The 26,150-nt window shown below is 42.8% G+C and overlaps 2 protein-coding genes across 10 annotated transcripts in view; both read left to right on the top strand.

The window, feature by feature from the left end:
• Positions 1 to 2,903, top strand: part of LOC115196392 (uncharacterized) — a 28,315-nt gene extending 25,412 nt beyond the window's left edge. The window contains exons 11-16 of one of the 7 annotated variants that reach the window (XM_029757184.1): positions 397 to 594; positions 771 to 973; positions 1,208 to 1,255; positions 2,206 to 2,250; positions 2,466 to 2,560; positions 2,668 to 2,903. In XM_029757184.1, coding sequence (XP_029613044.1) covers positions 397 to 594; positions 771 to 973; positions 1,208 to 1,255; positions 2,206 to 2,250; positions 2,466 to 2,543 — 572 coding nt within the window. In that variant the 3' untranslated portion in view covers positions 2,544 to 2,560; positions 2,668 to 2,903. Of the gene's footprint in view, positions 1 to 393; positions 595 to 770; positions 974 to 1,207; positions 1,310 to 1,378; positions 1,493 to 1,805; positions 1,907 to 1,930; positions 2,125 to 2,205; positions 2,251 to 2,465; positions 2,561 to 2,667 lie in introns of those variants that run through there. The other 6 variants (XM_029757183.1, XM_029757189.1, XM_029757188.1 and 3 more) reach the window with 6 other exon arrangements.
• A 14,854-nt stretch (positions 2,904 to 17,757) lies between these two features.
• Positions 17,758 to 25,442, top strand: LOC115196391 (ubiquitin-protein ligase E3A). 3 transcript variants are annotated; one of them, XM_029757179.1, is made up of 12 exons: positions 17,758 to 18,168; positions 18,921 to 18,965; positions 19,501 to 19,739; positions 19,926 to 20,605; positions 20,724 to 21,290; positions 21,456 to 21,600; positions 21,793 to 21,998; positions 22,250 to 22,414; positions 22,592 to 22,747; positions 22,845 to 22,918; positions 23,137 to 23,280; positions 23,531 to 25,442. In XM_029757179.1, exons 1-12 carry the CDS (start codon positions 18,101 to 18,103, stop codon positions 23,649 to 23,651), a joined length of 2,610 nt encoding a protein of 869 aa, XP_029613039.1. In that variant the 5' UTR covers positions 17,758 to 18,100; the 3' UTR covers positions 23,652 to 25,442. The 3 variants fall into 3 exon arrangements, with proteins under 3 accessions (XP_029613039.1, XP_029613040.1, XP_029613041.1); XM_029757180.1 differs by having other exon boundaries at positions 18,162 to 18,211; XM_029757181.1 differs by lacking the exon at positions 17,758 to 18,168 and adding an exon at positions 18,244 to 18,327.
• Positions 25,443 to 26,150: the final 708 nt, after the last annotated feature.

Below are 26,150 nucleotides of genomic sequence, written 5' to 3'. Positions count from 1 at the left end.
AGATAGGCAGCGCCAAGTCATTACAAAAATTACAGACAAACAACATGAAAAACTACAAGTAATCTAGTAAAAACCATAGAATTCACAAGAATATAACAAAATCAGAATCATGGTTTGCATACTGGTTGTAGTTTTCCTATCCTGAATGTATCTGTCTAATAAACCCATTTGTCTGTTCATTCACTTTCTTTAGATTGATCGCAAAGGTAATTTTCAACAGGGCTCTTTTGTGTAATTTTATATTTTGATTAAGGGGTGCACTATAAAGTAAATGGTTAAACCTACAATACACTTATATGTGTCTGAAGCATGAACCAAATATCCATTGTTTCAATTAACAACAACATGAATACTTTTTTCAATTACCTTTTTGATTTCTCTTTCTTGTCTAAGTAGCACACGAGATGAATTACTACACAGTTAAGACTGGCAGTACTTTGGATTCAGATATTCAGTTTATGAGACAACTCAACAACACCACAAGATGTTTTACGGAAGTGAAGTCGCCAGTGGAGAGTGATTTCATCATGGCTTTCTGTCCCATCGTCTCCCGCGCCGGGACTGATATTGAAGCAGCACTGAAACAGATTCCAAGTACAGTAATTCATCCCAAATATGACTTCCCAAGCAATGTTATTTCCTTCTATACCAGATATTCTCTTTCCACACCAGATTTACTCATTGTGCCAACGGCATAAATTAAATTACTAAATTGTTTATTTGAGAGTTTTATTGGTTGTTTTTGACGTATTACCTTATTCTCTTGACAGCTGGTAAAGATGTCCTTCTGGTAGTGCTGCATCACACCTTCAACCCAGACTACACTGTACCTGACAGCAGCAGACTAGTGACCAGAAGTGATGTAATACTCACAGTGGACTGTCTGTTCCATGAGAGCCAGGGACTCCTGAACTGTCCTCGTAATGATGCAGCGGTCAGCAGGGTTCTGAAGAGGCTGAACATACAGCCAAAGGTAGCTAACCCTAATTCAAGGTTCAGGGAGGGCCACTCTCCCCATTCTCCCTGCAACAGCCTCTGCTGTATGGTTACAACCATGTTCAATAACTGTCAATGAATAACATTCAATAGCACAAAATGCTAAACCATATAGTTGACCAGAGTATTTTACTACACAGGGTCTGATAGTATAAGAGAAAATAAATGGTTGTAGTATGGATCAAATATTAGTATAGAGTATTTTCTATAGATTGGAGCTGAAGAATGGATCAGTATCCCTGAACAGGGTAACATGCTGGTAAGTACATTCACAATGAAGACTTTGTTACTGATCTCTATTGCTGTCACACAGATTGTGATTGGGGTTTTGTATCAATGAATCATCATTTTGAGCAACAGCAAACTAGTGACCAGAAGTGATGTAATACTCACAGTGGACTGTCTGTTCCATGAGAGACTGGGAGGACTCCTGAACTGTCCTCGCAATGATGCAGCAGTCAGCAGGGTTCTGAAGAGGCTGAACATACAGCCAAAGGTAGCTAACCCTAATTCAAGGTTCAGGGAGGACCACTTTCCCCATTCTCCCTGCAACAGCCTCTGCTGTATGGTTACAACCATGTTCAATAACTGTCAATGACTAACTTTAAATAGCACAAAATGCTAAACCATATAGTTGACCAGAGTATTTTATTACACAGGGTCTGATAGTATAAGAGAAAATAAATGGTTGTAGTATGAATCAAATATTAGTATTTGTAATGAGTGTTTTCTATAGATTGGACCTGAAGAACAGATCAGAATCCTTGAGCAGAGTCACTTTGTTACTGAACTCTATTGCTGTCACACAGATTGTGATTGGGGTTTTGTATCAATGAATCATCATTTACTCAAAGTGTACCAACAGCATAAATTACATGACTAAATAGTTTATTTGAGAGGCTTATTGGTTTATTTTTACATATACTCTTGACAGCTGGTAAAGATGTCATTCTGGTAGTGCTGCATCACACCTTCAACCCAGACTACACTGTACCTGATAGCAGCAGACTAGTGACCAGAAGTGATGTAATACTCACAGTGGACTGTCTGTTCCATGAGAGCCAGGGACTACTGCAGTCTCCTCGCAATGATGCAGCAGTCAAAGAGATTAGGCAGAAGCTTGACATGGTATGATGTCCATTAATCATCATTTTGAATACAGTATCTCTGTATTTGATGTACTCATTGTTCCTCTCCTTTATTTTACAGACCAGAAGTCGTGGCATTCTAGCATGGATTCTAAACATTGTCATGGTATGTCAAATCATTGCAAATTATAAAAGTAACTATACATCATCAACTACTATAATGAACAAAAATATAAACGCAACATGCAACAATTTCAAAGATTTTACTGAGTTATAGTTCATATAAGGAAATCAGACAATTGAAATAAATGAATTAATGGAGCTGTTAAACAAGAGTCAGTACTGCTGTGGATCTCACACATGTCATTATTCTCATTCCAGTGCAGAGTGTCTACAGTCTACAACTACGTCTGTACACGGTTTTCATATGTGAAGCGGCGCTTCTTGGAGAATAATTAGGTTCCAGTAGGTTCAAAGTAGGTTGTAGGTTGTCATTCATGTGGTCATTGTAATTAGAGTAACCATCACAGGTCAAATCAGGACCATTAACATTTTGAGTTTCATGTTTCCTAATCTTTTCAAGATCCACATCCCTCTTCAAGACCTCGTTCCAGAAGTGATGAAAGCAGTTCCACTTTTGTACCAACAATGAAGACATGTTCATTGTTTTTATGGATTACATCTTTAATTTCATGGCCTACTTAAGAAAATGTCTTTACTTTGGATGTTAAGAGCACTTGTAGTTGTAATGTATAGAAATTGTGGCCGATATTAAAATGTTAATAAAAATGAATGTAAAATAATAAAGAAGCAACAGGATCTGTGGAAGGGGATGCATCTCAACATCCCTGCTAGTTTACACATGCATCATACTTCTGACACCAGTGTAGCAAATAGTGGGGGGTAGCCCAGATTGCTTGACGCAAGAAAAACTTGCTAGCCACAAACTCAATACGGATAGCTTTCTCTTTTGGAGGAGTTTTTAACAGGTATACAAAGGCTTGACTTTTTGCAATAGTTCAATGACTGAGCTGAGCTCAAAAGTGAGGGAAAAGGCATTTGAACAAAACATTGCATTCTGGGACGTGTCCCCTGGTCGGGTTGTTAAAGTCAAGGAGGCTGTAAACACTAAACGGAGACGAGAGCATGGAATATGCCTTAAATGAAGTTCCTTACTCTATAAAATCCTTGAAGGGCAACTCCACCACTTTCAACCTAATTTTCATTATCTACAGCACAATACCAGTGTCAACATTCACTATATATACAAAAGTATGTGGACACCCCTTCAAATGAGTGGATTCGGCTATTTCAGCCACACCCGTTGCTGACAGGTGTATAAACTCAAGCACACAGCCATGCAATCTCCATGGGAAACATTGGCAGTAGAATGGCCTTACTGAAGAGCTTAGTGACTTTCATCATGGCACCATCATAGGATGCCACCTTTCCAACAAGTCAATTTGTCAAATTTCTGCCCTGCTAGAGCTGCCCTGGTCAACTGTAAGTGCAGTTATTGTGAAGTGGAAACGTCCAGGAGCAACAACGGCTCAGCCGCGAAGAGGTAGGCCACACAAGCTCACCGAATGGGACTGCCGAGTGCTGAACCCTGTAGTGCATAAAAATCCCTCTGTCCTCGGTTGCAACATTCACTACCGAATTTCAAACTGCCTCTGGAAGCAACATCAGCACAATAACTGTTTGTCGGGTGCTTCATGAAATGGGTTTCAATGACCGAGCAGCCGCCAGAAGCCTAAGATCACAATGCGCAATGCCAAGCGTCGGCTGGAGTGGTGTAAAGCTCACTGCCATTGGACTCTGGAGCAGTGGAAAGTCGTTCTCTGGAGTGATGAATTACGCTTCACCATCTGGCAGTCCGACGGACGAATCTGGGTATGGCGGATGCCAGGAGAAAGTTACCTGCCCCAACGCATAGTGCCAACTGTAAAGTTTGGTGGAGGAGGCATAATGGTCCGAGGCTGTTTTTATGGGTCGCGCTATGCCCCCTAGTTCCAGTGAAAATAAATCTTAACGCTACAGCATACAATGCCATTCTAGACTATTCTGTAGTTCCAACTTTGTGGCAACAGTTTGGAGAAGGCCCTTTCCTGTTTCAGCATGACAATGCCCCCGTGCACAAAGCGAGGTCCATACAGAAATGGTTTGTCGAGATCAGTGTGGAAGTACTGTTGTCCACATACTTTTGGTCATGTAGTCATGTAGTAGCATTTGTACGTTTTGTAGGAAAAAAATATAACGTTAAAAAGTTATACCTGATGACATCATAAAGCACATTTAAAAATGCAGATTTTCAAACACTGATTCGCTGTGACGTAGGGATCAAGAAAATACCCTCCCTTTGGCTAGAAACTCACTGCAGGTTTTGAAAATCACCGTTTTTTACTTTTAATCCTACCCTATGATGTCACAGACAATATTTTTTTAGGGCCTTATCTTTCTAGATCATAGAAACACGCTGTTTTCACCACTGGTTTGGTGATGATGAATATGTGGAGGAATTGCCCTTGAAATAACGTTCCTTGTTCAATAAGAGTGTTCAGCAGTAACATAACGTTTTTCTGAAATTTTATCCAGCCTGAGTAGGAAGTGGACATTCATACAGATGTCTGATACACAGGATCACCAACAACTAAGTCTTGTATGAACTGTTATGTGCATGTAACTCTCAAAATAAAGGAAACACTTGAGTAAACGATGGATACAAAGTATATTGAAAGCAGGTGCTTCCACACAGGTGTGGTTTCTTAGTTAATTAAGCAATTAACATCACATCCCGCTTACGGTCACGCAGAGAAATGCCCAGTTGCCCATTATTTTGGCTGCTGTGGATAGAAGAAGAGATCTCAGTGACTTTGAACAGAGCGGAAGAAGCGAAGAGAAAGGGTCCAATCCCATCAAAATCTAGCCATGTGGGAATACTACATTCTGTTTATTAAGCAGACCTCCTGCCTTCTCACCTTTGGGACATCGACTCCCATTGTTAGGGCGGAGAGAAGATCTCATTATATACATATATATTCTGCTTTTAAAGAGAGGTCTCAATGGATTATAGTGGATTTAAAGGGTAATTGTGTCTGTCTCAGTCACCAGGCTCAACCCATTTGGACACTTATGGGAGATTCTGGAGTGGCACCTGAGCAGGGTTTTCCATCAACAAAACACTACATCATGGAATTCCTCCTTCTGCTCTAGCTAGCTAATGTTATCTGTTGTTGCTGTTTTTTTACTACACTGTATTCTAAATATTAGGCTATTCTGGAGCTGGACTTGTCATAAGCATTTAGGGAAACGCATTGCCACAGATGGAAACCAGTATCTTTGACTTCACGTTCTATTGTTATCTCTGAAGTTTGGGCATCTTCAATAAGAGACGTGTTTTTCTCCATTGTAATGGACACAGTGGAACCTTTGGTAGGTAGTTGTTGAGCAAAGCCAAGTCATAGATATACAGTCATTTAGCAAAGCCAAATCATCTATACGGTCATTGAGGAAAGCCAAGTCATATATAAACTCAGCAAAAAAAGAATCGTCCCCTCACTGTCAACTGCTTTTATTTTCAGCAAACTTAACATGTGTAAATATTTGTATGAACATAACAAGATTAAACAACTGAGACATAAACTGAACAAGTTCCACAGACATGACTAACAGAAATTGAATAATGTGTCCCTGAACAAAGGGGGGGGGGGGGTCAAAAGTAACAGTATCTGCCACCAGTAGGGCTGGTGGCATTGTCATGCTGGAGGGTCATGTCAGGATGAGCCTGCAGGAAGGGTACCACATGAGGGAGGAGGATGTCTTCCCTGTAACGCACAGCGTTGAGATTGCCTGCAATGACAAGCTCAGTCCAATGATGCTGTGACACACCGCCCCAGACCATGAAGGACCCTCCACATCGATCCGCTCCAGAGTACAGGCCTCGATGTAACGAGGCCTGTACTCTGCACTTTTTGCCAGTCCGATCTGGTCCAGTGACAGTGGGTTTGACCCACAGGCGACATTGTTGCCGGTGATGTCTGGTGAGGACCTGCCTTACAACAGGTCTACAAGCCCTCAGTCCAGCCTCAGCCAATTGCAGACCGTCTGATCACTGATGGAGGGATTGTGCATTCCTGGTGTAACTCGGGAACTTGTTGCCATCCTGTACCTGTCCTGCAGGTGTGATGTTCAGATGTACCGATCCTGTGCAGGTGTTGTTACACGTGGTCTGCCACTGCGAGGACGATCAGCTGTCCGTCCTGTAGCGCTGTCTTAGGCATCTCACAGTACAGACATTGCAATTTATTGCCCTGGCCACATCAGCAGTCCTCATGCCTCCTTGCAGCATGCCTAAGGCACGTTCACACAGATGAGCAGGGACCCTGGGCATCTTTCTTTTGGTGTTTTTGTAGTCAGTAGAAAGGCCTCTTTATTGTCCTAAGTTTTCATAACTGTGACCTTAATTGCCTACCGTCTGTAAGCTGTTAGTGTCTTAACAACCGTTCCACAGGTGCATGTTCATTAATTGTTTATGGTTCATTGAACAAGAATGGTAAACAGTGTTTAGTTTTTCCCAACTGCTTACACGTTTTCAGAACCGTCTCCTTTTTTCTAAACTCTACACACAATTCCCAAAACTGCACACACAAAATGCCTCACATCTCCTTCAAAATATAACACTGCATTCAAAATGCCATAAACACATGTCAGAATGAAGCATTTGCAAATGGCAAACACTGCTTTCATAATAGTACATTTTTGGATATACCATGCAAACACTTGTTCTAAATCTAAAGCTCTTTGGTCTTTCATTGGCTTATATCTACATTTCAATACAATGTTCTACAGTGAAAGTAATCTGCTGAGAGGGGTAACAAGTACACTGTAAACACCAATGCAATGTAGAAACCGAAAATGTTTATTCGGCCAAACATTACTGTTGTATACAGTAGCATACAACAAAACCATAAACATATGTAAACCAAAAGTATATTCTTTAGAATACAATAAAGAACACAATTGTGTGTGGGTCCCGGGGTGGCAGTCCAGGAATTGGTGGGGGGGGGCAGTCACCAGTGCTAAGCTACGCTTCATCTCTTCTCCGGGCTGGGTCTGGCCACAATACTTCGTCCACATCACAAGATACGTTTTCTCTTGCCAAACATGGAGGGAAGTATCTCCTAGCATGGCGTATCCAACCTTGGACAGAGGCAACCTCTATGTCCCCACATGCGTCCTCCATTGCCTGGAGAAGCGGCATGTGGGCATAGGGTTGGCGATGATACACTTTCCAGCGCCAGGCTGAGAAGAATTCCTCTATGGGATTTAGAAAAGGTGAATATGGGGGTAGGTACAAAACTACAAATTGTGGATGGGTGGCAAACCAGTTTTGGACCAGAACAGCCCGGTGAAAACTAACATTGTCCCATAAAACCACAAATCTAGCAGGCTCCTGATCTGGATCAGTGACAAGCATTGTGCAAATTGCATCCAGAAAAGTGAGCATATGGCCGGTGTTGTACGGCCCCAGTGTGGCATTGTGATGGAGGACCCCGTTTTGAGTGATGGCAGCACAGTTATTACCCCCACGCTGTCCAGGGACATTGGTAATTGCCCTCTGTCCTATTACATTTCTTCCGCGGCGCCTGGTTTTGGTGAAGTTGAAGCCAACCTCATCCACATAAATAAATGAATGGCGAATTACATGGGCATCCAGCTCCAATACTCTGTAACAGACAAAAGGATATACAGATGAGTAAATATGGTATGTCTGAAGTACTGGAAGTAGTGTTGCATACATACCTCTACAAAGTCATGTCGCATATTCTTGACTGTCACAGTTTCTCTCAAATGGCACCTTGTAAAGTTGTTTCATCGTCACTCGGTGCCGTTGGAGGATGCGTTGTATGGTCGACAGGCTTACAGCATTGATGTTGTTAAATATGGTGTCATTATTCAAGATATGCTTTTATCTCTCGAATCCTAATTGCATTGTTGGCCAAAACCATATTTATAATTGCAGTCTCTTGTACATCTGTAAACAAGCGTCCTCGTCCTCCATGATGTCTTTGCCTTTCCACTCTGTACAGAATTCAAACACAGTATGTGTTCAGTATAGGAACTGTAAACAACGTACAAAAAAAGGTAGTACAGCATTCATTCATTCAATGCAGTGCAGTAAATGGATGGCTTAGAGTTACAAATGTTTATGCAATACTATGCAGTCATAGGTATTTTACAGTACATTACTGTAATGCTAAAATAGTCAATAGATAGCTGGATACCTGTTCTCATTTCTGAAGGTTCAAATTATGGACGCCACTGTAAATCGACTCAAGTTGGGCTGGACTCTCAGTCCAGCCTCTCTCATGGTCAAACTGTGGTTGATCACATGATCAACAAGTGTTGCCCTAATCTCATCAGAGATGGCTCTCCTTCCTTCTCTTCTTTGCCCTCGTCCTCCTCTTACTACTCCTCTTCCAACTCTTCGTCTTTGAATTTGTCCTCGTTGTTGTCCCCTGCCGCTCCCTCCTACTCCTCTTGCTCTCTGTCCATTGTTGGCATCCATTGTTCAAAACAGGTAATCTGACCTTTGACCTATTTATAGGCCTATACTACAGTAAAGCAGTGATTGGTTAGTGATCAGTTAAGCAATTAGTGTTTGCACATGTGAGGAGTGTGTGTGTGTGTGACCTGGTGAATAAGTGTAGCATTTTGATTGGTTGTGTTTGGAAAAGGAAAGCAAGTCACTTCTTGTTAGATTTTTGTGTTTTAGGTAGAGAATTGTGTGTAGTATTTTGAAAAAAGTGTTTTATGCAATTGACAACTGAGTCAACGGCTGAGAAATAGCTTATGGTTTTGGATATTTGGTGTGTAGTTTTGCACTTTGAGCGAGAGGTTTCAAAAATCGTGTGACATGAAAAGATTTTGTGTGTAAGCAGTTGGAAAAACTGTAAACCCTTTACAATGAAGATTTGTGAAGTTATTTGGATTTTTACGAATTATCTTTGAAAGAAAGGGTCCTGAAAAAGGGACGTTTCTTTTTTTGCTGAGTTTAGATATACAGTGTCTCATTATCAGCAACCATCACTCCTGTGTTCCAATGGCACGTTGTGTTAACTAATCCAAGATTATCATTTTAAAAGGCTAATTGAGCATTAGAAAACCCTTTTGCAATTATGTTAGCACAGCTGAAAACTGTTGTCCTCCTTAAAGAAGCAATAAAACTGGCCTTATTTAGATTAGTTGAGTATCTGGAGCATCAGCATTTGTGGGTTCGATTACAGGCCAGAAACAAAGTGCTTTCTTTTGAAACTCGTCAGTCTATTCTTGTTCTGAGAAATGAAGGCTATTATATGCGAGAAATTGCCAAGAAACTGAACATCTCGTGCAACACTGTGTACTACTCCCTTCACAGAACAGTGCAAACTGTCTCTAACCGAAATAGAAAGAGGAGTGGGAGGCCCCGGTGCACAACTGAGCAAGAGGACAAGTACATTAGAGTGTCTAGTTTGAGGAACAGACGCCTCACAAGTCCTCAACTGGCAGCTTCATTAAATGGTACCCGCAAAACACCAGTCTCATTGTCAACAGTGAAGGGGCGACTCCGGGATGCTTGGAAGGCAAAACGCAGGAACTTCCTGTGACGCGGATGCACCGGCACATGGAAGTACTTTAGGTCTATGCTTATACAAAAGTCTTTGTTGTGGACACATTCCAGCAGACGTTTTGTCATAAGCATTCGAAAGGGCCGTTGGCTTACGCTCTCGTTGAGAGTGCGTAGATCCAATATTGGCCTCATTCCCCACGTCTTTTTTGGCACTAGGAAGTAGGGTGAATATAGCCCGCTGTTCCGTTGCTCTCTGGGAACTACTGTGACCACCTCCTTTGCCCAAAGTTCTGTAATCTCTTTCACAAGAGCGGCTACTTTCTCTGGCGATTTCATCACCGTTTCCACCATGCCCAAAAATGGGGGAGGAGTCCGGTAGAATTGGATGGCATAACCCTTAGCCAGGGGGAAAGGGTGCAACTTCGCTGCCACTCCCAATAATGCTCTGAGAGTTGTGGTGCATTCAGTATGAAGGAACTGTATTCTTCTATGGCCCATGACGCCGCTGTCCCCTGACATTGAAGTGGTTGCACAGCCCAGGGTGGGCTCCCCTCGAAAGGGTAAGGAAATATTAGCACATTCTGTGAGAAACGGGGGCAACGACACGTTGGTCATACTCGTAACCTTGTGAGTCCATCCCTCTGTGAACGCAGCACGGGTCTGAACTGCACTGAGGCGCCTGCCTGAGTTAGTGCGCCATCTCCCAACAGTGATTGCGTCATCGACCCAACATGGGGTTGTGTACACAGGCTGTTCTTTAAACCCTGAGCCACATTACTCCTAGGAGTCTGCGGTGAATGGTTTTATGAGGTATAGCATGGTGGCTTATCATGAGCGTCCTTTTTGCTGCCCTCTTATCACTTCCTCTCACAGCGTCCTCATGTGTATGCTCAGCTACACACCCGTGGTGGGCTGAGAGAGACTGAGACTGAACGGTCTCTGGTTTGGAATGGAAAAGAGGTTCTCTTGTGACAAAGTCAATTGGAATCCGATCTTTATTAAACAAACAACACGTTGGCTCCCCCCAGTGGATGCCGTTGTACAGGGCGCTGTGCTCTCTCCCCCTCGTCTCTTCTGGCCGCCCTTAGGGTGTCGCAAGGGTGACATCACAACCACCTCTCTCGCCGGAGGAGCGCCTGCTCTGCCTGGTGCTGCAGGAGGGCGGGAGGTGCTGGAGGGGCAGGGCCCATCTGGCCCACCAAGGTGCTGTGGTTCGACGGGCTCTCCGTCTGGCTGTAGACCCAGGTCTACTAGAGACGGTGAAGTTGGAAGGCACTCTGGGAAGTGATCTAGACCCTCCTGCCAATGGCAGGTGTCTAGATAGCTGCTTCCTCTGTCTTCCCAAAACGCTCTGTCGTGGGGGCGTTCTAGAGGGCGGCTTTGTCGGATTCCTTCATGGCCGTCAAAGACAGCCAGAGGTGTCATTCCACGAACACCGAAGTGGCCGTGGACCTCCGCACACACAGCCGACGCCTGGGTGAGATGAAGTATGGCGCCGAAAATTCTTGACGCCTCTTCTATCTCTTCTCCTCTTCTCCTGACAGCTCAGTCTTACCCGTGGTAAGAAGGGACAGAGAGGCTGCCAGGAGGGCAATATTATTCGCTGCTGCTACAGCCTGGACATCTAGTGCAAAGGACTTCTTTACCAGCTGAGCTGTGAGCATGTCCTTTGTTGTGGGTTTTATAGGCGACGGCCAGGAGCTCGTACCCGGGACGAGGTACGCAGCCATGGTGTCCTGGAGCCTGGGGATCCCCTGGGGTTGTCTGCCGTCCACTCTGGTGAATGGGGTGTAAGCTTTTTGCCGGCTCGCTGATTGTCAAAGGTGACCCCATGAACTCTCCACATAATTATCGAGCAAGAGTATGGCTGGTGCCAGTGGCACCACCACCCTTTTTGGTCATATCCACTTCCGCGTTGGAGGGAATGGGGAGCAGCGTGATCTCCAGCCGGCTTGCAGCCCGCTCAATGAGCCCTGGAAAACCAGAGCGCAGAGAGGCTGTTGCGTAGGAGGGGGCTGCTGAATTTCAGAGCCCGTCTCTTCCTCGCACAAAGATGAGAAAAATGTTGCACTCTCCATAGGGAGGGGGTTCGAGAGAAAAATCCACACACTTCCCAGTATCCTCGTCTTCTCTAGAAGCGACATGCTAGGGCATTCCGGGGGATCTGTGAGGCCGCCCCTAGCTTGCTGTGATCCTAGGCACACGAAACATAAGTTGTGAGTCCACAGCCGCCATAGTGGAGCAGCGACACTGAGCTCTTAAAAGAGCTGTTGGGTTGGGTGGAAATGGTGTGCTCATTTAGAAGGATGACGTTGAGACTTGGAGATCAACAGCGGGTTCGTCCTGAGACTTATCTTCTCTCTTCTCTTCTCGCCTTCAATCCAGTCGCGGAAGATAATGGGAGGCTTATTGAGGGGAAGCATCCCCTTATACAGGGACACCTGTACTCCCATTGGCTGCAGGTGTGTGCATAATTTTCTCTCAGGCTATTCGCTGCCTCGGCAGTGGTGTAAATCACTAGGAGCAGAGATCCCCTATGGGGTGGAGCTCCACAATATAGAACATGAATCATGATCAGCGTCGTCCGGGTTAGGGAGGGTTTGGCCGGCAGGGATATCCTTGTCTCATCGCGCACTAGCGACTCCTGTGGCGGGCCGGGCTCAGTGCACGCTGACCAGGTCGCTAGGTGTACGGTGTTTCCTCCGACACATTGGTGCGGCTGGCTTCCGGGTTGGATGTGTGCTGTGTCAAGAAGCAGTGCGGCTTGGTTGAGTTGTGTTTCGGAGGACACATGGCTCTCGACCTTCACCTCTCCCGAGTCCGTACTGAAGTTGCAGCGATGAGACAAGACAATAACTACTACCAATTGGATACTACGAAATAGGGGAAAAAAGGGTGACAAAAAAAAGATATAATAATAATTTTTTGCTGCGTTCACAACAACTGGGAATTAGAAAAAATACGAGGTCAAACCATGATGTCAGTGATCCTCAGGTCGGAAAGTCGGAGCTCTAGAAAGAGGCCCGAGTTCCTGAATTGGAATAGTTAAATGACCATTCAAACCGATTTTTTTTCCCCCATTTCTGTTCAGATCACCAGTTGTTTTGAACGCCCTGAAGTCTGAGATTTCCGAGTTCCGAGCTCCCAGTTGTTTGAAACATGGCATTAATTCTACAGTTCAGCCTAATGACATTCTACCGCTAGTGCCAGGATTGCAGACAGCCAGTGTCACTATCAAATCAAATTTTCTATCAAATCAACAACAACAAAAATGTCACATGTGCCGAACACAACAGGTGTAGACCTTACCGTGAAATGCTTACTTACGAGCCCTTGACCAACAATGCAGTTCAAGAAATAGTAAAAATATTATTTACTAAATAAAATAAAGTAAAAAATACAATAAAAAGTAACACAATAAAATAACAATAACGAGGCTATATAAAGGGAGTACCGGTACCGAGTCAATGTGCAGGGATACATACATAAGTCAATAACCCATTGGTTCTTAAAGACTATACATTCTAATTGCACTACTTCAACTGTCAACTCCATCAGAACCCAAAATATAAACTTGTTTTATTCCATTGTTTTTAAATATGAAATTGTTAACAAACACTGTATAGCCTCAAACCACGGCTAAAACGATCATTTCTATATCATGGATGGTGGTGCATCCATAGCTCTCTCTATAAATGTGAGTGTGGTTACATTTCTTCAGCCCCACCCCTCAGCTGTTGACCAAATCTGTGGTGCCCAGTTTGTTGTTTAAACTATAGCCTAGATCGTTGTGTTCACACAGGCAGCCCAATTCTGATCTTTTTTTCACCAATTGGTCTTCTGACCAATCAGATCAGCTCTGAAAATGGTCTGATGTGATTGGTTAAAAGACAAAATAGTGGAAGAAGAATCAGAATGCAGCTGCCTGTGTAAACTCAGCATTTGTGACTTTCTGAAAAATTGCCCCCTCCTCTTATTATCTCATGCTGTTTAGTTTCACTTTCTCTTTGCTATTAGAACAGATCATTTCAAGTCACAACTGCAATACAGTCAACAGAAAATAATCCCATAGCTGCAGGGTAAGTCTACTTTCCTCATTTCCTTTCATTGACTATTCATGTTCAATATGAACACCATAACTATCATTTACAGTTGGGTGGGTGTCATGAAAGGTTTTGTGATCATTTAATATTCTATGTCTACAACAGGAATTAAACAGTAGACATGGTTAAGTGGAAACTGGTAGTGCAGAATTTAATGGAATGTTTTTAGAGGAGTAATTCTATGAATGTAGAATAGAACTGAGGCAGTAAGTACATTTACAATAACACATTACTTTCGCTTTCTAATTCCAAGAAATCATGTGGTCCAGTGGAAGGATTTAGGTGGTGAAGTACTGTAGAGACCGATATTGTGAAAGATAAGAGAGTGAAAGTGAAAGTTTAGAATGTGAAATAGCTTCACGCTGATGTATGCAGTTCTCACCATGGAGAAAGATCAAATCAAATGTTATTGGTTGTGTACATATATTTAGCAGATGCTATTGCGGGTGTAGCGAAATGCTTGTGTTCCTAACTCCAACAGTGCAGTAATATCTAACAATTCACTACAATCTAAAAGTCAAATAATGGAATTAAGAAATGTATAAGATAGATGGTTTGCACACTGCTTGTTGTACATGTTTGCCTATCCTGAATGTATCTATCTAGACTAATAAACCCTTTTGTCTGTTCATTCACTTTCTATAGATCCATGTTGGAACGGAGAGGTAATTTTCAACAGGACTCTTTTGTATAATGTAATATTTTTATGAAGGGGTGCACTATAAAGTAAATGGTTAAACCTACAATACTCTTATAGCTGGCTGAACGATGAACAATGTTCCAATTAAGACCAACATTAATACTTTAATCAATGACCTTTCTGACCTTAAAATCAATGGCACACAAGATGAAGTACTGCACAATTGAGACTGGCAATACTTTGGATTCTCATATTCAGTTTATGAGACAACTCAACAACACCATAAGATGTTTTACGAAAGTGGAGTCGCCAGTGGAGAGTGATGTCATCATGGCTTTCTGTCCCATCGTCTCCCGCGCCGGGACTGATATTGAAGCAGCACTGCAACAGATTCCAAGTACAGTAACTCATCCCAAATATGACTTCCCAAACACTGTTATTTCCTTCTATACCAGATATTCTCTTTCCACACCAGATTTACTCATTGTGCCAATGTTATAAATTACATGACTAAATAGTTTATTTGAGAGGCTTATTGGTTTATTTTTACATATACTCTTGACAGCTGGTAAAGATGTCATTCTGGTAGTGCTGCATCACACCTTCAACCCAGACTACACTGTACCTGATAGCAGCAGACTAGTGACCAGAAGTGATGTAATACTCACAGTGGACTGTCTGTTCCATGAGAGCCAGGGACTACTGCAGTCTCCTCGCAATGATGCAGCAGTCAAAGAGATTAGGCAGAAGCTTGACATGGTATGATGTCCATTAATCATCATGTTGAATACAGTATCTCTGTATTTGATGTACTCATTGTTCCTCTCCTTTTTTTACAGGTTAGAAATTGTTGCAGTGCAGCTTGGATTCTAAACGTTTTCAAGGTATGTCAAATCATTGCAAATTATAAAAGTAACTATACTTCAGCAACTACTATACTGAACAAAAATATAAACAATTTCAAAGATTTTACTGAGTTACAATTTATATAAGTAAATCAGTCAATTGAAATAAATTCATTAAGTCCTAATCTATGGATTTTACATGAATGGTCAAAGATACCTTAAAAAAGGTAGGGGCTTGGATCAGAAAACCAGTCAGTCTCTGGTGTAGCCACCATTTCCCTCATGTAGCGTGACACATCTCCTTCACATAGAGTTGATCAGGCTGGTGATTGTGGCCTGTGGAATATTGTCCCACTCCTCTGTGCGAAGTTGCTGGATATTCGCCGGAACTGGAACACACTGTTGTACACGTCGAGCCAGAGCATCCCAAACATGCTCAATTGGTGACATGTCTGGTGAGTATGCAGGCCATGGAAGAACTGGGATATTTTCAGCTTCCAGGAATTGTGTACAGATCCTTGTGACATGGGGCAGTGCATTATGCTGAAACATGAGGTGATTGCGGCGGATGAATGGCACAAAATGGGCCTCAGGATCTCGTCACGGTATATTTGTGCATTAAGATTGCCATCGATAAAATGCAATTGTGTTCGTTGTCCGTAGCTTATGCCTGCCCGTACCATAACCCCACCGCCACGATGGGGCACTCACACTGTGAACAAAGTGGCCATTGAAGGTGAGCATTTGCCCACTGAAGTCGGTTATGACGCTGAACTGCAGTAAGGCCAAGACCCTAGTGAGGACGACGAGCACGCAGATGAGCTTCCCTGAGACGGTTTCTGACAGTTTGTGCAGAAAATTCTTTGGTTGTGCAAACCCACAGTTTCATCAGCTGTCTGGGTGGCTGGTTTCAGACGATCCTGCAGGTGAAGAAGCCGGATGTGGAGGTCCTGAGCTCGCATGGTTACACGTAGTCTGCGGTTGTGAGGCCGGTTGGACGTACTGCCAAATTCTCTAAAATGACGTTTGAGGTGGCTTTTGGTAGAGAAATTAACATTAAATTATTTGGCAACAGCTCTGGTGGACATTTCTGCAGTCAGCATGCCAATTACACACCCTCAAAACTTGAGACATGGCATTGTGTTATGTGACAAATCTGTACATTTTAAAGTGGTGTTTTATTGTCCCCCGCACAAGGTGCATCTGTGTAATGATCATGCTGTTTCATAAGCTTCTTGATATGCCACACCTGTCAGGTGGATGAATTATCTTGGTAAAGATGAAATGCTCACTAACAGGGATGTAAACAAATTTTTGCACAAAATCTGAGAGAAATAAGCCTTTTGTGCGTATGGAACATTTCTGGGATCTTTTATTTCAGCTCATGAAACATTGAACCAACACTTTACATGTTGCGTTTATATTTTTGTTCAGTGTTTATTAAATATCTTCCTGTCTAGTGTTGGGGAGACATCTGCCATAATGTAACTATTTAAAGAAAATTCAGAACTGCAGCCTATCTCTGAAGCAGGCAGGTCACTTTCAAATAATTATTTTATTTCCAGTGCTTACAATGCTGCAACTGCCCTTCTGTGATGGAGCTCAACTCAGACAAAAGTAGGTTCCAGTAGGTTTAAAGCATTCATTAATATTGTCATTGTAATTACAGTAATCATCCCAGGTCAAATCAGCACTAACATCTTGTGTTTTATGTTTCCTAATCCTTTCAAGATCCACGTGACTCTGCAAGACCACATTCCAGAAATGAAGACGATCCACTTTTGGCCCAACCAATTAACACGTGATAATATTTATTATGATTTCTGTAAAAGTGATTATCAATTCCCTTACAGAAAAAATGTTATGGATTACATCTTTAATTGCATGTAATTTAGGTCTACTTGATGAAGTACAGATAATTTACAGTGTTAATGTATGGAATTAGGCCTGGCTGTATCAATGTAACAATAATCTGGAAATAATAAAGAAGAAACAGGATCTGTGGAAGGGCACGAGTCTCAACATCACTGGTTAAATGCTAGAGTCTATGCGTAAATATAAGTAACAAAAATAAGGGGTTAAATACTGTATGTGTGTAAAAAAAAATATCTATATTTCCTGAGCTTTCTTGTATCTCTTAGATATAGGAAAGACACTTCAAAACCTTATTTCTTGTAATAATGTTTTTTACTGTCTTTTTTGTTGTTGCCATTTATGAATGTGTTATTCAATGCGTTTCTAATAGCTATAGTACTAAAGGCCAAATTCAATATTTTATCAAATAATTAAACAAAAATATTATATACCTAAAGGGGTCCCCAAAGCCTAGACGTTTAAGAATTAAAACGTTAGTACATGTATCCCACTTCTGACACCGGTGTAGTGAACAGTAGCGGAACCCGGTTTGCCTGACTCAAGGAAAACTTGATAGCCACAACTTTAATAGGGATAGTAATTATTTGGGAGGCGTTTGTAACAGGCATACAAAGGATTCACAGTTTTTTGCAGTAGCTCAATGACAAACTGAGCTCAAAAGTGAGGGAAAAAGCTTTTGAACATAACATTCCAACCGCAACATTGCATTCTGGGACGTGTCCCCTGGTCGGGTTGTTGAAGTCAAGATGGCTGTAAACACCAAACAGAGACTTGAGCATGAAATAGGCCTTAAATGAAGTTCCTTATTCAATACAACCGCACATCACCGTCAAGAGCCTTTAGCAGTAACATAACGTTTTGTTGAAAATTTATCCAACCTGTGGAGAAAGTGTTCATTCATACAGTTACACAGGATTACGAGCAACTGCGGTAGAACGTCTCGTATGAATTCCGACGAGAGGGACTGTGAGCTACCACAGGCCGAGACATCCCCTGCAGGAGGATACGACAGGTCGGCATGGAGATAAATAGAGTGTCGTGGTTTGGGGAAGGATGTATGTTTTTGTATCGTAGCAATGAAATGTTTCCCAACTTGTGGTTTCACGGCTAGCTAGCTATGTAACTGAAATGTAAAATGAAGTAAAAGTGCAACATTCCAGCAGATTTCCAGGTATGTAGGTAGCTAGCTAACGTAGCCATCTAGCTAGACTAGGCCTGAAAAGTGAATTTAGCAACAGCTAGCTAGCAATGCTACTTAGCTAGTTATTAACATAACTGTTAGGTAGCTAGTTCGTTTGCTGTTCTGAGTTAACGTACAGTTACGACGATGTATTCATGAATTGTAACTATGTTACCTAAAACATTAGCTAGTTAGCTCACTATTGTATTATCAGCTGTCTATCACCTGAACGACTTTGCCTGCTAACTAGTTAGCAAGCAAGCTGCACGGTCATAACTCTGCCAACGTTAGCTACTTGTATCGGTCTTTTGCTGGATTTACATTCGCTGTTGCTATAGCCATTTCATGAACAGTAAGACATGTTTTTACATTAACCTAAGATTAACTAGCGATCACTTAATGTTAGTTGTTGTGGCTATCTTAACTAGCTAGCTAACGCTACAGTAGTAAAATTCGTTTCTCTCGCTAGACAAGTTAGTTAATTTTTCTGCTATAGCTAGCTGTAGTAGGTAGGCTAGATGGTTCTGTCAACAGATTTAGCTACATATTCCTGACCTACGCTATTGATGTGTTTGTTTGTTTAGAATACAAGAGGAGTCTGACATAGAAAACACTGAAGCAAGCCGAATGTAAGTTTATTTTAACAGGCATGTCATTCTGTGATTAACATACAGCAGCTAGCTACAGTACAGTAAGTTAATTTAGTCACGCACTTCAGTATGGAATGTCCTTTATCTATGGAATACTAATATTTTATATCTCCCTCCTTTCACTATCCAATGAATGTCCACATTCATTCTGTCATTGTCACCATCCAAGGACCTTCATATTATTAATGTTCTTCTTTGACTTCCACACACACCATCCCTCCTGCTATGTCTGCTGACTGCAGCAGGCTCACCGTGTATGCTGAGTCCACAAATTCCCAATGAAAATGAACGTCTTCATTCTTAAATGTTTAGGGGCTTATCTCATTTCCAATGTAGAACACATTGATATTTATGTATGACATTAAGTTCCCTTTGTGTTTAAAAAAAACCAAAAAATTATATGTTTACTACTTTGGATGTTGATATGACTGATTTCAGTGCTGTTTTGATTGAGACTCGCAGCCATGAGTTTCATAACTCTCCATGCTTCCAATCTGAACGGCCTCCAATTCAGGAAGCGAGCAGCCGCCAAGCATCTAATAGAGCGCTACTACCACCAGTTAACGGAGGGCTGTGGAAATGACTCCTGCTCGAACGCGTGGTGCTCCTCGTCCCGGGGCTCCCACCGCTTGGACAACAATGCAGCCGCAGTCAAGGCCCTGGAGCTGTACAAGATCAATGCCAAACTGTGCGACCCACACCCCTCCAAGAAAGGCACCACAATGAACCATTGTGTAAGGGACGACTTCAAAGGTGTGTTGGCATAAGTGACTAATTTGTGCATCAATACTTTTTGGAGTGTTTCAATTGTAGTGCAGAATTTCAGAAACAGACCGTCGATCTTGACTGAACACTTAACTGAAACGGTTAACTTTTTAGCCGTAACTGAATATTACATGTGTTGCGTTAATTAACTGTATTACATTGATGTGTTTCCAGATGTGAATTACCTAACAGAGGAGAAAGTGTATGAGATCCTACACATCTGTGGAGAGAAGGAGGACTACTCCCCTCTGATCCGGGTCATAGGACGTGTGTTCTCCAGCGCAGAGGGCCTGGTGCAGAGCTTTCGTCGGTCCAAACCACCCACCAAGGAGGAGCTTAAGTCCCTCCAGAGCAAGGACGAGGACAAAGACGAGGACGAGGAGGAAGCGGCCGCCTGCTCCGCTGCTGCTATGGAGGAGGACTCGCCCGGTTCCTCATCCCGGTTAGACGGCGCTGCATCAGGGGACAATGATGTGGGGAAGCTGGGTCCTGACGAGGTGTCTGTGGACATCGACGCGGTCAGGAGGGTCTACCAGAGACTGCTGTCCAACGATAAGATCGAAGCTGCCTTCCTCAACGCACTGGTCTACCTGTCGCCCAACGTGGAATGTGACCTGACGTACCACAACGTCTACTCCCGGGACCCCAACTACCTGAACTTGTTTGTGGTGGTGATGGAGAACAGTAACCTCCACAGCCCAGACTACCTGGAGATCGCCCTGCCCCAGTTCTGCAGGGCCATGAGCAAGCTGCCCCTACCCGCGCTGGCCAAGCTGGCCCGCCTGTGGTCTCACTACAGTGCTGAGCAGATCCACCGCATAATGGAGACCTTCCAGCAGCTCATCACCTACAAGGTAGCTAGATTCTCCTGGTATTTTGTCTTTTCTTTTTTCAGCCTACATAGAGCTATGTGATTCCTCTGTAATGAAAGGCACTATACAAATTAAATGTATTGTTATTTTAATTACTAAGGTTGTCAGCAATGAGTTCAACAGCCGCAACCTGGTGAACGACGACGATGCAGTGGTGGCAGCCACCAAGTGCTTGAAGATCGTCTACTATGCAAATGTCATGGGAGGGGAGGTGGACACGGAGCACAACGAAGAGGAGGACGAGGAGCCCATCCCTGAGTCCAGCGAGTTGACGCTGCAGGAGCTGCTGGGCGAGGAGAGGAGAAACAAGAAGGGCCCCCGGGTGGACCCCCTGGAGACTGAGCTTACCATCCGGACGTCCGACAGCCGGCGGCCCCTCATCCCCTTCCAGGAGTTTGTCAACGAGCCCCTGAATGAAGTCCTAGAGATGGACAAGGACTACACGTTCTTTAAAGTGGAGACGGAGAACAAGTTCTCCTTCATGACGTGTCCGTTCATCCTCAACGCCGTGACCAAGAACCTGGGCCTGTACTACGACAACCGCATCCGCATGTACAGCGAGCGACGCATCACAGTACTCTACAGCCTGGTGCAGGGACAGCAGCTCAACCCCTACCTGAGGCTTAAAGTACGCCGAGACCACATCATCGATGATGCCCTCGTCAGGGTAAGTCCAAGGCCCTGTTTAGTTTCTCCCACCCCGATGTGTGCACTTGTTTTGTCTACTATCCCTCAAGGATTTAAAAGCATTGGAGTGGTCTTTGTACTGACTGGAGATAGTGTCCACTATATTCCTCACACTAGTCTTAGATCATTCTGTTCTTCCTGTTAGCTTGAGATGATCGCCATGGAGAATCCTGCAGACTTGAAGAAGCAGCTGTATGTGGAGTTTGAAGGAGAGCAAGGTGTAGATGAAGGAGGGGTTTCCAAAGAGTTCTTTCAGCTCGTCGTGGAGGAGATCTTCAACCCAGATATTGGTGAGAAACAAAGTCGTCAGTCGGTCGATACATTGCTGAACCGTCACTGTGAGACTGGGATTGGATGTGGTTGATTTGTGTTGCTGTTGTGTTTTATAAAGGTCCTCGTCGTTACTGCAGTGGATGTGGTTGGTTTGTGTTTTATATTGTGAAGGTTGATCCTTGTCCTTAACACAGCTTCCTTCTCCTCAGGAATGTTTGCGTACGACGAGCGCACCAAGATGTTCTGGTTCAACCCGTCGTCGTTTGAGAACGAGGGTCAGTTCACGCTGATCGGCATCGTCCTTGGCCTGGCCATCTACAACAATTGCATCCTGGACGTTCACTTCCCCATGGTGGTCTACAGAAAGCTCATGGGCAAGAAAGGAACCTTCCGGGACCTCGCAGACTCCAATCCGGTTAGTATTTGATGTCCTGTTTATTAATAAAATTAGCTTAATGATATTCATCTCCAGAGTGGTATTTAAACCAATGTGCTGCGACATGGCTGTAGACTCCTATGGTGTTACATTTCTTTTTACTTAGCAGTTTCTTTCAGGGCAATATAGACTTTAACAGATAAATACCATTGAAATGGTGGTATGTAGGAAGGTGTTATTGATAACGTGTTTCTGTCTGCTCTCCCCTGTGTCCTGTTGTCTGTGTGCAGGTTCTGTACCAGAGTCTGAAGGAGCTGTTAGAGTACGAGGGTAGTGTGGAGGAGGACATGATGATCACCTTCCAGATATCCCAGACGGACCTGTTCGGAAACCCCCTCATGTACGACTTAAGGGAAAATGGTGATCAAATTCCAGTCACCAACAAGAACAGAAAAGTGAGTTTCAAGAATTTGTGGAGAAAATGATTTCACTCAAAATCATGCTTTTAGACATTTTAATTATTAGTGTTTTTCTATTTTAGATGTAGCTTATTTTACCAGTGGGGTTGAATAGAGTATGAGGTAGCGTTCCGTCCAGAGAATCATGCCGTTGTTTCATCTTGTGGTCGACAGGAGTTTGTAGCTCAGTATGCAGAGTACATGCTGAATAAGAGCGTTGAGAAGCAGTTCAAAGCCTTCAGAAGAGGTTTTCACATGGTCACCAACGAGTCCCCGCTGAAATATTTATTCCGGCCGGAGGAAATCGAGCTGCTCATCTGTGGAAGCAGGGTAAGCTGTTGAAAAGAAAATTTAGTCGCTTGTATTTATAATTTTTTTGTGGTTTTTAAATATGATTTTAACTCTCCATAATGTGTCTCACACACAGAACCTAGACTTTCAAGCACTTGAAGAAACGACAGAATACGATGGTGGCTACAGCAGAGATTCACGCATCATTAAGTAAGGGATTGCTTTATTTTAGTGTGTGTGTGTGTGTGTGTGTGTGTGTGTGTGTGTGTGTGTGGAGGTGATGGACCATTACTTCAAAAGGGACTTGACTGCAGAAAGGACAGTCCAAAAATGTTGAAATTCAGCGGTTTGATCTGCTGCTGACATCAGTGACCCAAAACCCTGAATATGACACTAATATAAAGCCTCGTCTGTACTTGACCCACCAGGGAGTTCTGGGAGACGTTGCACTCGTTTGCTGAGGAGCAGAAGAGGCTGTTCCTGCAGTTCACCACGGGCACAGACAGAGCCCCTGTCGGAGGCCTGGGAAAGCTCAAGATGATCATCGCCAAGAACGGCCCCGACACAGACAGGTGAGGATGTCTTCCTTCTGCAGCCCACAGAGCTCACTCACATCACCTTGGAAACATGCAGCTAGCAAATGTGTTTAATTATGTATATATAAATAAATATAAATAACCATTTGGTTTGAGGGGAAATTGATGAATTGGCTTCAGATTACAGTGGAACTTCAAGGTAATCCCATTCCAAATGAATGGCCTGTTGACCTTAACAATTGGAATGTCCGTTGACCCCTTCCTTCTCCTCTGCCCCTTTCTGCAGGTTACCCACATCTCACACCTGCTTCAACGTGCTGCTGCTCCCAGAGTACGACACCAAGGAGAAGCTGAGAGAGAGACTGCTCAAAGCCATCCTCTATGCCAAAGGGTTTGGCATGCTCTGAGGCCATGGCTGCCACACTGAAAAAGGACTCCTTTTCACAATCTCCCTCCTTCCCCCATATCAGAAAAAATAAACGAAAGATGACCAACCCACAAAATCGTTTAAGATTCGAGATGAGAAAAGCCGAAAATCAACACAATGGTTCATATAAAGGTAGAGCGCTCTAGTAGTCGAGTTTGTCCGTGCCAGCGCCCCGATCTCTTGGAGCAGCTTCATTGAACTTCATGTGATCAAACGTACGTTTCCTTTCCCACGTTGTGTGAATGTGTTCTGAACACATCCTTTATCTTATTTGATTATGTACAGAGGATTGTTTTCCCCCTTACTATTTATTTTAAGGTTGAAATCGGTTATTTTGATGCTTGACTGGATTAACACCTTTTTTAGTTGGGAAAGGGGAGGGCTGGGATTATTTAATAATCTGGATTGTGACAATGACAATGTAGAAACCTTTTACCATTTGTGAGACAGAAAAGGCTGCATTCATTCATGCATCGCAGTCCTCATTGCAGTCTGTTACTTTGCGATCGTTCGGTTGCGTCGCTGTAGTCAGATGCTGATGTGTCGAGGGAAACCGTGAGCTCTTGGAGTGTATATGATGTCCTGCCCCCCCACCCACACCTTCCATATTATTTAGCCAATCGAACCAGACTCCGTTTTTTATGGAAGTGTTTGGAACTTGGGAAGTAATTTCATTCAGACAGCATCTTCAGAAAATGTTTACCTTGAGCATCTGTCCTAAATGACATCCTATTCCCTATCTAGTGTTCTACTGTTGACTAGGGCCCATTAGGGTGCCATTTGGGACACATACCATTATTTTCACCATTGGCGCACTGAGAGTAGACTGAAACTTTGTCGGAGCTGTTGTAAGTGCACTTAGACATTTTCAGAATGTAAATTTTTTTTGGCCACAAGTACATGATTGTTCTCAAATATTTTTTTTCTAAAGTCTTCCTGTGTTGCCCTTGTCTAACCAGTATTATATTGTAATCCACAGTACATTTATATAATCAGAATAGCATTTATTCTGGTTGTCTACACTTCTAGAAGACCAACCCCAAATATGTCCCAGGTTTAGCTAGGGCATCTTCCTTTTAGAATCAAGGCATTTTGTACTAAATGAAATGTCTAGACATTTGCCAAGTGTCAGTGACAAATCTTTGCTCTCCAGTGATCCTCTTCAGCGATTTAGAAGATTTGTCTCCGGGTAGAAAATAACTTACGACAGCCCTTTTTTTAAATTGTAAATTTTTGATTTGGAAAAGCTAGCTCTGAAAATTCCCTCAGCACTGGCACAGTAAACAGTTCATTTGTTTCTTTGTCTTTAAGTTTCTGGACAATTCCATAGGGATGTAATCACTGCTTAGGAATGTCAATGAATCCTGATGCCGTCTTTGTCTGTTGGGGCATAAGCAGTCAGCCAGCTCGCAGTAATGCCACTTAACAACGGTGCTCAGGGCTGCTTTTGAAGAACCTGCCCCAACAAATACATTTCAGATATTGTGGCCTGAGCCTTCCCCTCCATCGCTTCTTTGGGTTTCTGCTGTACCTCATTTATTTGTATCTCTGTTTTGTACTGCTGAAGTTGCTGCTCGCCTGTACATTTAAAAGGACTCCAGGGCCCAGAGAATGGAAAACTTTCACCCTGGTCTTGGAATGGAAGCAGTCAGTTTATAGGTTGGTTTGAATTAACTGTTACCTTTTAAAAAAAAAAAAAACTAATTGATAAGAAGGCTTAAAATCAAGTGTTGTGAAAACATGCTAAATAAAAGTGACTGCTTTTTTCCAACTTGTACTTGAAGTTAATTTAAACATGCGAACAGACTTTTGAGGATTGTATGTGTCATTTATGATTCTGAAATACTTTCCCACTTTTTTACTGTCTCGTACCCCAGTGAAGTTAATCAAGACCATACATTCAGTCGATTGGCTTAAAAGAGCCGAGTTGTTCAACCTCTGAAAAGAGAACATATTACTGAAAGTTCAAATAAATATGTTTGCATTTGATTTTACAGTTTAAGCTTTTTAGTTTTAACAAGTACAATACAATCTGAGTTTAAGTGAAAATGACTTGGAAATGATAGTAAGCCAAAAACATCCAATTATTTTCTGATAATGTCCATTGCAACTGACCTAGACATTTCAAAAGCACACCAGCAGCAAAATTCAACTACCAGTATCATTTGGATTCAAATACAGACCAATTTTGGATAATCTGTATTTATTACAATATATAAACATTTCGGTATCACTTTAAACCTATCAAACAAGCAGGACAAATAACTAAACTCAGCAAAAAAAGAAACATCCCTTTTTCAGGACCCTGTCTTTCAAAGATAATTTGTAAAAATCCAAAACTTCACAGATCTTCATTGTAAAGGGTTTAAACACTGTTTCCCATTCTTTTTCAATGAACCATAAACAATTAATGAACATGCACCTGTGGAACGGTCATTAAGACACTAACAGCTTACAGACGGTAGGCAATTTAGGTCAC

The sequence above is a fragment of the Salmo trutta genome, chromosome 6 (assembly GCF_901001165.1).
Source record: "Salmo trutta chromosome 6, fSalTru1.1, whole genome shotgun sequence".
NCBI classification, from domain to species: domain Eukaryota; kingdom Metazoa; phylum Chordata; class Actinopteri; order Salmoniformes; family Salmonidae; genus Salmo; species Salmo trutta.
This window is presented reverse-complemented; position numbering and strand designations above follow the sequence as displayed.